This window comes from Salvelinus fontinalis, chromosome 1 (assembly GCF_029448725.1).
Source record: "Salvelinus fontinalis isolate EN_2023a chromosome 1, ASM2944872v1, whole genome shotgun sequence".
Lineage (NCBI taxonomy): Eukaryota > Metazoa > Chordata > Actinopteri > Salmoniformes > Salmonidae > Salvelinus > Salvelinus fontinalis.
In genome coordinates this window covers 37,415,952-37,428,757 of record NC_074665.1, presented here as the reverse complement: position 1 = coordinate 37,428,757, position 12,806 = coordinate 37,415,952, and the positions used below count along the sequence as shown (strand labels likewise).

The following is a 12,806-nucleotide window of genomic DNA, read 5'->3' as shown; positions in this document are numbered from 1 at the left end:
CTGCTAGTGCTAACTGCTAACGACCTGCTGTTTTTCCCCTCAGAATTCCTTTCAGGCTAATTTCTGACTGCTGCACCTTTTCAACATTATTGCATCTGACTTTCAATGTTACTTAATTTCAATGAGACAATTGGTGCTGCTTTTTTGCTTATCGCCCAACTTCCTTCAACCCACTACTCTATAATATAATCTGCCTATTCCTCTCTTCCATGTCTCTACCTTCTTTCCTCTCCCAGCTGATCCAGAGTGACCTGGATGATGACGAGGATGAGCGAGTGGGCATGGGTGACAGCTGGGGAACGCTGCGCTTCAAACACAAGCTCCCCGTGGAGATGAGGGGACCCGACGGCGTGCACGTTGTTCACGGAAGCATGGGCACGCTCCTGACCTCTGACCTCAACAGTCTGCCTGAGGACAACCAGCTGGCCCTGGCGCACTCCATGGAGGCCCTTAACGCCACCGACAGTGGGCTGTACGCCGAGCGCAATGCCCGTACCGAGTCGGCCAAGTCCACGCCGCTGCACCACAACAAGAACGATGACACACTGTCCGGGAGCCCGCTGGAGATCACCGAGTTATGACTAGCCTCGCTGGTCTGAGAAGATCCCCCACTGAGTGGAGTGTCCTCCTGTCCCCCTGCCTCTTCCTCTATCCTCTCCTCAAAGACTGAGTGTCAGACACTGACCACTGTGACCAGTATACAGCCAGGGGAGATTTGGGAAAGCTGGCAGGGGGCCAGGGGTTGGAGGAGGTGGAGTGTATAGTCTGGGAACTTCAAATACCAGTGAAGATCTTTGTGAGCCATGGATGGCATGTGTAAGGGATTTTAATTTTGTTTAATGCCTGATGGTGGATCAAATGCATAGGCCTGTGTCAATCGAAGACCTGGAACATAAAATAGCAAAGCAAACTGAAAGACTACTAAGATAAAAGATTTTGATAAATAGGACATTATGGCCAGCTTGTCTCTTGCAGGACATTATTTGGTCTCTTACACATTCATCTAAGATCCAGGTGCCCAGCTAACAACATTCCCACACTTTTAGAGAACATTCCCTTAAGAGTCTCATTAGATCATTACCCAGTGGTGTAAAGTACTTAAGTAAAAATACTTGAAAGTACTACTTAAGTCGTTTTTGGGGGATATCTGTACTTCACTATTTACATTTTTGATTACTTTTAATTTTCTTTAGAAATGTAGTGAAGTAAAAGTATGTATTTTTTACTCCATACATTCTCCCTGACTCCCAAAAGTACATTACATTTTTAATGCGTATCAGGACAGGAAAATTGTCTAATTCACACACTTATATCAAGAGAACATCCCTGGTCATTCCTACTGCCTCTGATCTGACTCTAAACACATGCTTCATTTGTAGATTATGTCTGAGTGTTGGAGCGTGCCCCTGGATATCCGCATATTAAAATAAAAATAAATGGTGCCGTCTGGTTTGCTTAATGTAAGGAATTTGAAATTATTTTGACTTTTACTTTTGGTACTTAAGTATATTTTAGCAATTACATTTACTTTTGATACTTAACTATATTTAAAACCTAATTATTTTGGACTTTTACTCAAGTAGGATGTTGCTGGGTGATTTTCACTTTTACTTCAGTCATATTCTATTAAGGTATCTTTACTTTTACTCAAGTATGACAATTGGGTACTTTTTCCACCACTGCCATTACCTAATGTTTTCATAGGACTGTTCCAGTGATGTGCAAAGACTGTTTCATTCCCTTAATGTCAAATAGAACTTTCCCAGAACGTAGTTAGCATGTTCTCAGAATATTCAATATTAATGTTCTAGACACATTCCTTGGGAATGTAGCAAGGACATTCCTGTGTCCAGTTTTCTGAGGGTTAGGAGAATATTCAATCAACATCCCACCAAACATACACAGATCATGGTTGCCATGTTCTCAGAATATTTAATATTATAATACGCTAATTATTCTAAACTGCGGAAGGGACTACTCCTACAATTTTTTTTTATTATTTCCTTCATTTTCAGGCTCGAAAGAAGCATGTTGTCCTTTTACATCCGGTAGATATTAAACTGGGTTTTGTTTTTTTCCGTTTTTGTGTTTGGAATGGCACGGATACTATTGTGTCATGTTAATGACATTACGGCATAATTTCGCTCCTCCTCCAGCCCTATAAAAGGGGACCCCTGACCCATCTAAAAGTAATTCATAGTCAATGACAGAGAGCATCCACAGGCCGCTACAGGGTGTCCTGGCGTTGCAGGAGAGGAGGTTGCATGAGGCGTTAGATAGGCCAGGTAACTTACAGAAAGTATTCATACCCCTTGATTATATTCCACATTTTGTTTTGTTACAGCCTGAATTCATTGGATTTTTTTTCTCTCACCCAATTACACAGAAGTCCTGATAATGACAAAGTGCAAACATGTTTTTAGAATTTTTTGCAAATTTGTTGAAATTGAAATACAGAAATACAGTACCAGTCAACTACTCATTCAAGAGTTTTTCTTTATTTTTTACTACACTGCTCAAAAAAATAAAGGGAACACTTAAACAACACAATGTAACTCCAAGTCAATCACACTTCTGTGAAATCAAACTGTCCACTTAGGAAGCAACACTGATTGACAATACATTTCACATGCTGTTGTGCAAATGGAATAGACAAAAGGTGGAAATTATAGGCAATTAGCAAGACACCCCCAAAAAAGGAGTGATTGGGCAGGTGGTGATCACAGACCACTTCTCAGTCAATGCGAGCTGTGGCAAAAAGGTTTGCTGTGTCTGTCAGCGTAGTGTCCAGAGCATGGAGGCGCTACCAGGAGACAGGCCAGTACATCAAGAGACGTGGAGGAGGCTGTAGGAGGGCAACAACCCAGCAGCAGGACCGCTACCTCCGCCTTTGTGCAAGGAGATGCACTGCCAGCACCCTGCAAAATGACCTCCAGCAGGCCACAAATATGCATGTGTCTGCTCAAACGGTCAGAAACAGACTCCATGAGGGTGGTATGAGGGCCCGACGTCCACAGGTGGGGGTTGTGCTTACAGCCCAACACCGTGCAGGACATTTGGCAATTGCCAGAGAACACCAAGATTGGCAAATTCGCCACTGGCGCCCTGTGCTCTTCACAGATGAAAGCAGGTTCACACTGAGCACATGAGCACATGTGACAGACGTGACAGAGTCTGGAGACGCCGTGGAGAACGTTCTGCTGCCTGCAACATCCTCCAGCATGACCGGTTTGGCGATGGGTCAGTCGTGGTGTGGGGTGGCATTTCTTTGTGGGGCCGCACAGCCCTCCATGTGCTCGCCAGAGGTAGCCTGACTGCTAATAGGTACCGAGATGAGATCCTCAGACCCCTTGTGAGACCATATGCTGACACATGCACATTTGTGGCCTGCTGGAGGTCATTTTGCAGGGCTCTGGCAGTGCACCTCCTTGCACAAAGGCGGAGGTAGCGGTCCTGCTGCTGGGTTGTTGCCCTCCTACAGCCTCCTCCACGTCTCCTGATGTACTGGCCTGTCTCCTGGTAGCGCCTCCATGCTCTGGACATTACGCTGACAGACACAGCAAACCTTTTTGCCACAGCTCGCATTGATGTGCCATCCTGGATGAACTGCACTACCTGAGCCACTTGTGTGGGTTGTAGACTCCGTCTCATGCTACCACTAGAGTGAGAGCACCGCCAGCATTCAAAAGTGACCAAAACATCAGCCAGGAAGCATAGGAACTGAGAAGTGGTCTGTGATCACCACCTGCAGAATCACTCCTTTTTTGGGGGTGTCTTGCTAATTGCCTATAATTTCCACCTTTTGTCTATTCCATTTGCACAACAGCATGTGAAATGTATTGTCAATCAGTGTTGCTTCCTAAGTGGACAGTTTGATTTCACAGAAGTGTGATTGACTTGGAGTTACATTGTGTTGTTTAAGTGTTCCCTTTATTTTTTTGAGCAGTGTATTTTCTACATTGTAGAATAATAGTGAAGACATCAAAACTATGAAATAACACATTTTGAATCATGTAGTAACCAAAAAAGTGTTAAACAAGTGTAAATACATTTTATATTTGAGATTCTTCAACGTAGCCACCCTTTGCCTTGATGACAGCTTTGCACACTTTTGGAATTATCTCAACCAGCTTCATGAAGTAGTCACCTGGAATGCATTTCAATGAACAGGTGTGCCTTGTTAAAAGTTAATTTGTGGAATTTCTTTCCTTATTAATGCATTTGAGCCAATTAGTTGTGTTGTGACAAGGTAGGGGTGGTATACAGAAGATAGCCCTATTTGGTAAAAGACCAAGTCCATATTATGGCAATAGCAGCTCAAATAAGCAAAGAGAAACAACAATCCATCATTACTTCAAGACATGAAGGTCAGTCATTGCTGCAAATTTCAATAATTTTCTTCAAGTGCAGTCGCAAAAACCATCAAGCGCTATGATGAAACTGGCTCTCTTGAGGACCGCCACAGGAAAGGAAGACCCAGAGTTACTTCTGCTGCAGAGTTAACTGCACCTCAGATTTTAGCCCGAATAAATGCTTCACAGAGTTCAAGTAACAGACATATCTCAACATCAATTGTTCAGAGAAGATGCAAATGGACATTAGACCGGTGGATATCTGACATTAGACCGGTGGAAATCTGTCCTTTAGTCTGATGAGTCCAAATTTGAGATTTGTGGTTAAACCGCCATGTCTTTATGAGACGCAGAGTAGGTGAACGGATCATCTCTGCATGTGTGGTTCCCACCATGAAGCATGGAGAAAGTGGGATGGTGCTTTGCTGGTGACACTGTCAGTGATTTATTTAGAATTCAAGGCACACTTAACCAGCATGGCTACCATAGCATTCTGCAGCGATACGCCAACCCATCTGGTTTGAGCTTAGTGGCACTATACTTTTTTCCCCAACAGGATAATAACCCAAAACACACATCCAGGCTGTGTAAGGGCTATTTGACCAAGAAGGAGAGTTATGGAGGGCCACATCAGATGACCTGGCCTCCACAATTACCCCAACTCAATTGAGATGGTTTGGGATGAGTTGGACCGCAGCCAACAAGTGCTCAGCATATGTGGTAACTCCTTCAAGACTGTTGGAAAAGCATTCCTCGTGAAGCTGTTTGAGAGAATGCCAAGAGTGTGCAGAGCTGTCATCAAGGTAAAGTGTGGCTACTTTGAAGTATCTAAAATACCGACCGCCTTGATTCGGTCTTATGTAGTAGAATTGTAAATGGTGTTTTTTACATTGGATAAAAGCAGACACAGAACTATTAAATGGTATATCATACACTGCATTTGAGGAACAATGGGAAAGTCATTCTGCTTTGAAAGCTAATACATTTGTAACCTCACTTATGAGAAACATCCTAACAGAAACAGTCAAGCACCCAAGCTAACAGTTGTCGCAGTGACGTTCTATAAAATGGACACTTGCATAATGGAGTATTTTGTTAAGACATGTAGATAAACAATGAACCATAATCCCAACTCATGACGTTACTACCCTGCCAAATAACATTAGGCTATAACTAGCCAGGCAAATGTCTCTGAGATACGAATAATAAGATCATACACGTAACGTTAGTTAGCACGCCAGCCAGCTAACGTTAACTAGCTAGCTAACCATACATTTGAACTTGAAATGAAAAGACTAAGTCAAAATTTGAAATGTGTCATATCTGAAAATGTAGCTAGCTAGACTATCTTACCTGTATACATCATGGTTGGATGCTTCTCCCTGTCACAGATGCCATTGTTGCCCTTAGTTTGAAGATGTAATCCAGAGACAGGTGTTTTCTCCATCTCCTTAGCTATCTTACTCTAATCCACTGATTTCAAAACTCGGTCCTCCAGAAAGTGGAGAACAACACTTATGCAGTTCTACTAAGCAATATATTTTTTTTTTAAAGCTGCGTCAGACAGGATTACCTACACATACTGACCAGCCCAAATAGACAGAAGCGTGCTATATGGCAGACCAATCCTAACTCATCTTTCGGCATGTCCATCCCACTCATTATCTCAGCCAATCATGACTAGTGGGAAGGTTGTCATTTTCTGTGCTAAACCAACAATTACTTGAAATGTAACAATTGTATTAGTATTTAAAGATGCCATACACGTTTGTTATTAAGGCACATGAAAGTTCACATGTTCCAGAAGGCATTTCTGCCCAAAACACATTTTGATTAAAAAAAATTACATTCAAATGGCTCGTGTGAAGTAGTGACCCGCGACGTACGCCTAGTTTCCTGAAATGGTCCACATTTAACACTTTTTGGGTTAATACATTATTCCATGTGTGTTATTTCATAGTTCTGATGTCTTCAGTATTATTCTACAATGTAGAAAATATTTTAAAAATGAAGAAAAACCCTGGAATGAGTAGATGTATCCAAACTTTTGACTGGTACTGTATCTCATTTACATAGGTATTGTCACTACTATCCAATACATGTTAGAATCACCTTTGTCAGCGTTTACAGCTGTGCGTCTTTCTGGGTAAGTCTAAGAGCTTTGCACACCTGAATTGAACAATATTTGACCATCATTCTTTTCAAAATTCTTCAAGCTCTGTCAAATTAGTTGTTGATCATTGCTAGATAACCATTTTCAAGTCTTGCCATTGATTTTCAATCAGGTAAGGTCAAAATTGTAACTCGGCCACTCAGGATTATTCATTGACTTCTTGGTAAACAACTCCAGTGTAGATTTGGCCTTGTGTTGTTTGAGGTTATTGTCCTGCTGAAATGTGAATTAATCTCCCAGTATGTAACGATGTGTGCTGAGAGTCGGGAAGCAAGTTCAGGGAGTGAATAAACAAAACATAATACAAAACAAGAAACACGAACAACGCACAGACAAGAAACAGAAACAATAACGTCTGGGGAAGGAACCAAAGGGAGTGACATACACTGCTCAAAAAAAATAAAGGGAACACTTAAACAACACAATGTAACTCCAAGTCAATCACACTTCTGAGAAATCAAACTGTCCACTTAGGAAGCAACACTGATTGACAATAAATTTCACATGCTGTTGTGCAAATGGAATAGACAAAAGGTGGAAATTATAAGCAATTAGCAAGACACCCCCAATAAAGGAGTGGTTCTGCAGGTGGTGACCACAGACCACTTCTGTTCCTATGCTTCCTGGCTGATGTTTTGGTCACTTTTGAATGCTGGCGGTGCTCTCACTCTAGTGGTAGCATGAGACGGAGTCTACAACCCACACATGTGGCTCAAGTAGTGCAGCTCATCCAGGATGGCACATCAATGCGAACTGTGGCAAGAAGGTTTGCTGTGTCTGTCAACGTAGTGTCCAGAGCATGGAGGCGCTACCAGGAGACAGGCCAGTACATCAGGAGACGTGGAGGAGGCCGTAGGAGGGCAACAACCCAGCAGCAGGACCGCTACCTCCGCCTTTGAGCAGGAGGAGCACTGCCAGAGCCCTGCAAAATGACCTCCAGCAGGCCACAAATGTGCATGTGTCAGCATATGGTCTCACAAGGGCTCTGAGGATCTCATCTCGGTATCTAATGGCAGTCAGGCTACCTCTGGCGAGCAGACGGAGGGATGTGCGGCCCCACAAAGAAATGCCACCCCACACCAATTCTGACCCACCGCCAAAACGGTCATGCTGGAGGATGTTGCAGGCAGTAGAATGTTCTCCACAGCGTCTCCAGACTCTGTCACATGTGCTCATGTGCTCAGTGTGAACCTGCTTTCATCTGTGAAGAGCACAGGGCGCTACTGGCGAATTTGCCAATCTTGGTGTTCTCTGGCAAATGCCAAATGTCCTGCACGGTGTTGGGCTGTAAGCACAACCCCCACCTGTGGACGTCGGGCCCTCATACCACCCTCATGGAGTCTGTTTCTGATCGTTTGAGCAGACACATGCACATTTGTAGCCTGCTGGAGGTCATTTTGCAGGGCTCTGGCAGTGCTCCTCCTGCTCAAAGGCGGAGGTAGCGGTCCTGCTGCTGGGTTGTTGCCCTCCTACGGCCTCCTCCACGTCTCCTGATGTACTGGCCTGTCTCCTGGTAGCGCCTCCATGCTCTGGACACTATGCTGACAGACACAGCAAACCTTCTTGCCACAGCTCACATTGATGTGCCATCCTGGATGAGCTGCACTACCTGAGCCACTTGTGTGGGTTGTAGACTCCGTCTCATGCTACCACTAGAGTGAGAGCACCGCCAGCATTCAAAAGTGACCAAAACATCAGCCAGGAAGCATAGGAACTGAGAAGTGGTCTGTGGTCACCACCTGCAGAATCACTCCTTTATTGGGGGTGTCTTGCTAATTGCCTATAATTTCCACCTTTTGTCTATTCCATTTGCACAACAGCATGTGAAATTTATCGTCAATCAGTGTTGCTTCCTAAGTGGACAATTTGATTTCACAGAAGTGTGATTGACTTGGAGTTACATTGTGTTGTTTAAGTGTTCCCTTTATTTTTTTGAGCAGTGTATATAGGGAAGGTAATTAGGGAAGTGATGGAGTCCAGGTGAGTCTGATGACGCGCAGGTGCGCGTAACGATAGTGACAGGTGTGTGCCATAACGAACAGCCTGGTGGCCTAGAAGCCGGAGACGGAGCACACGTGACAATGCCCCCTCCCTGACGCGCAGCTCCAGCCGCAGGACACCGACCAAAATGACGATCCCGGGAATCAGGAGAGGACACCTCTACAGAGGCACGGAAAACCTATCAATCCAGCTGAGACGCAGGAGCATGGCGACCTAGAGCGCCGGAGAGAGAAAGCATACCTGACGGTATCCCCTCCCCGGCACGTTCGGTTCCAGCCACAGGACGCCAACCCAAGGGACGATCCCAGGGATCAGGAGCGAACCGGTCACCCCTGCTGATGAGCGGGAACCTGTCGCCGGCTGGGACACAGAACATGACAGCGGCTGAGACAGGGAAGCCTGGCGATCCGGCTGAGGCATGAGAGCCTGACGAGCCGGTGGACGCAGGGGAGCAAGGCGATCCGGCTGAGGCATAAGAGCCTGACGAGCCAGCGGAGGCAGGGGAGCCTGGCGATCTGGCTGAGGCATGAAAGCCTGTAGCGCCTCCCGGACCCAACGTCATTCCACCTGAAACAAAAAATACACTCCCTGATGCTTCCCTTAGGTGAGGCATTATTCTGTAACGATGTGCGCTGAGAGTCGGGAAGCAAGTTCAGGGAGTGACTAATTTAATGAATGAAAGAAACATAATACAAAACAAGAAACACTAACGCCATACAGACCAGAAACAATAACGCCTGGGGAAAGAACCAAAGGGGGTGACATATATAGGGAAGGTAATCAGGGAAGTGATGGAGTCCAGGTGAGTCTGATGATGCGCAGGTGCACGTAATGATGGTGACAGGTGTGCGCCATAACGAGCAGCCTGTTGACCTTGAAGCCGGAGAGGGAGCACACATGACACAGTATCCGCTGGAAAACAGACAAGCAGGTTTTCCTCTATGATTTTGCCTGTGCTTAGCTCCATGCCATTTCTTTCTATCCTAAAAAAACTCCCCAGTCCGTAACTATTACAAGCATAGCCATAACATGATGGAGCCACCAATATGCTTGAAAATATGGAGAGTGGTTCTCAGTTCCTCAGGATTTGCCCCAAACATAACACTTTGTATTCAGGACAGTTAATTGCTTTGCCACATTTTTTTCAGTATTGCTTTAGTGCCTTGTTGCAAACAGGATGCATGTTTTGGAATGTTTTTATTCTGTACAGGCTTCTTTCTTTTCACTCAGTTAGGTTAGTATTGTGGAGTAACTACAATGTTGTTGATCCATCCTCAGTTTTCTCCTATCAGAGCCATTAAACTGTGTAGCTGTTTAAAGTCAACATTGGTGTTAAGATTGTCAATGTCGTTCTCCTCCTCAGACGAGGAGGAGCATGGATCGGACCAAGATGCGGATTGGTAATTGTACATGTCTAATGTAAATAACAAGAAAACACTACAAAATACAAAACAACAAACGTGACTAACCTCAAACAGTCCTGTGTGGCCCAAACACTGACACAGGAAACAAACACCCACAAAACACCAGTGAAACCCTGGCTGCCTTAGTATGACTCTCAATCAGAGACAAACGATACACACCTGTCTCTAATTGAGAATCATACCAGGCCGAACACAAAACCCCACATAGAAATAGAAAACATAGACTAACCCACCCAACTCACGCCCTGACCAACTAAAACAAATACATAACAAAGGAAAACAGGTCAGGAACGTGACAGAACCCCCCCCTTAAGGTGCGAACTCCGGGCGCACCAGCACAAAGTCTAGGGGAGGGTCTGGGTGGGCGTCTGTCCACGGTGGCGGCTCTGGCGCTGGGCGAGGTCCCCACCCCACCATAGTCACTCCCCGCTTCCGTATCCCCCGCCCAATGACCACCCTCCAACTAAACCCACCTAAATGAAGGGGCAGCATCGGGATAAGGGGCAGCAGCTCCGGGATAAGGGGCAGCAGCTCCGGGAGAAGGGGCAGCAGCTCCGGACTGAGTGGCAGCTCCGGACTGAGTGGCAGCTCCGGACTGAGTGGCAGCTCATGACTGTAGGGCAGCTCATGACTGTAGGGCAGCTCATGACTGGAGGGCAGCTCATGACTGGAGGGCAGCTCATGACTGGAGGGCAGCTCATGACTGTAGGGCAGCTCATGACTGGAGGGCAGCTCATGACTGGAGGGCAGCTCATGACTGGAGGGCAGCTCATGACCGTAGGGCAGCTCCTGACTGGCTGGCATCTCTGGCAGCTCCTGACTGGCTGGCGTCTCTGGCAGCTCCTGACTGGCTGGCGTCTCTGGCAGCTCCTGACTGGCTGGCGTCTCTGGCAGCTCCTGACTGGCTGGCGTCTCTGGCAGCTCCTGACTGGCTGGCGGCTCTGGCAGCTCCTGACTGACGGACGGCTCTAGCGGCTCCTGACTGACGGACGGCTCTAGCGGCTCCTGACTGATGGACGGCTCTAACGGCTCGGGACAGACGGGCGGCTCTAATGGCTCGTGGCAGACGGATGGCTCAGATGGCGCTTGGCAGACGGATGGCTCAGACGGCGCTGGGCAGACAGATGGCTCAGACGGCGTTGGGCAGACAGATGGCTCAGACGGCGTTGGGCAGACAGATGGCTCAGACGGCGTTGGGCAGACAGATGGCTCAGACGGCGTTGGGCAGACGGATGGCTCAGACGGCATTGGGCAGACGGATGGCTCAGACGGCGTTGGGCAGCCGGGCAGTTTAGGCACCGCTGGGCAGACGGCAGACTCTGGCCGGCTGAGACGCACAATCGGCCTGATGCGTGGTGCCGGAACTGGAGGTACCGGGCTGAGGGCACGCACCTCAGGGCGAGTGCGGGGAGGAGGAACAGGGCTCTGGAGATGCACTGGAAGCCTGGTGCGTGGTGTAGGCACTGGTGGTACTGGGCTGGGGCGGGAAGGTGGCGCCGGATATACCGGACCGTGAAGGAGGACACGTGCTCTTGAGCACCGAGCCTCCCCAACCCTACCAGGTTGAATGGTCCCCGTAGCCCTGCCAGTGCGGCGAGGTGGAATAGCCCGCACTGGGTTATGCAGGCGAACCGGGGACACCACCTGTAAGGCTGGTGCCATGTACACCGGCCCGAGAAGACGTACTGGAGGCCAGATACGTTGAGCCGGCTTCATGGCATCCGGCTCGATGCCCAACCTAGCCCTCCCAGTGCGGCAAGGTGGAATAGCCCGCACTGGGCTAAGCACGCGTACTGGGGACACCGTGCGCTTTACCGCATAACACGGTGTCTGACCAGTACGACGCCCTCTCACTCCACGGCAAGCCCGGGGAGTTGGCTCAGGTATCCAACCCGGCTTCGCCACACTCCCCTTTATCCCCCCCCCCCCAAGAAATTTTTGGGTGAGCCTCTCGGGCTTCCAGCCACTCTGCCTTGCCTTTGCCTCATAAAACCGCCTCTCCGCTTTCGCTGCCTCCAGCTCCGCTTTGGGACGGCGATATTCCCCTGGCTGAGTCCAGGGTCCTTTGCCGTACAGGATCTCCTCCCAAGTCCATTCCTCTTCTCTCCATTGCTTTAGTTCCTTCCTTCCTTCCTCAATCCGCTTGGTCCTGTTGTGGTGGGTGTTTCTGTTAAGATTGTCAATGTCGTTCTCCTCCTCAGACGAGGAGGAGCATGGATCGGACCAAGATGCGGATTGGTAATTGTACATGTTTAATGTAAATAACAAGAAAACACTAAAAAATACAAAACAACAAACGTGACTAACCTCAAACAGTCCTGTGTGGCCCAAACACTGACACAGGAAACAAACACCCACAAAACACCAGTGAAACCCTGGCTGCCTTAGTATGACTCTCAATCAGAGACAAACGATACACACCTGTCTCTAATTGAGAATCATACCAGGCCGAACACAAAACCCCACATAGAAATAGAAAACATAGACTAACCCACCCAACTCACGCCCTGACCAACTAAAACAAATACATAACAAAGGAAAACAGGTCAGGAACGTGACAATTGGCCTCATGGTGAAATCCCTGAGTGGTTTCCTTCCTCTCCGGCAACCGAGTTAGGAAGGACACCTGTATCTTTGTAGTGACTGGGTGTAGTGACAACCAAAGTGCAATTAATAACTTCAACATGCTTAAAGGGTAGGCCGTCATTGTAAATAAGAATTTGTTCTTAACTGACTTGCCTAGTTAAATAAAGGTTAAGAAACACATAAATAAAAATTTAAAGGGATATTCAATGTTTGCTCTTTTTTTTACCCATCTACCACTAGGTGCCCTTCTTTGCGAGGCCTTGGAAAACA

General features: G+C 47.1%; 1 protein-coding gene across 3 annotated transcripts in view; it reads left to right on the top strand.

The window, feature by feature from the left end:
• LOC129853969 (cadherin-23-like) overlaps positions 1 to 1,464 on the top strand; it is a 565,813-nt gene extending 564,349 nt beyond the window's left edge. For all 3 annotated transcript variants that reach the window (XM_055920546.1, XM_055920536.1, XM_055920554.1), the window contains one exon: positions 237 to 1,464. In XM_055920546.1, coding sequence (XP_055776521.1) covers positions 237 to 581 — 345 coding nt within the window. In that variant the 3' untranslated portion in view covers positions 582 to 1,464. The remainder of the gene's footprint in view (positions 1 to 236) is intronic.
• The last annotated feature ends 11,342 nt before the right edge of the window (positions 1,465 to 12,806 follow it).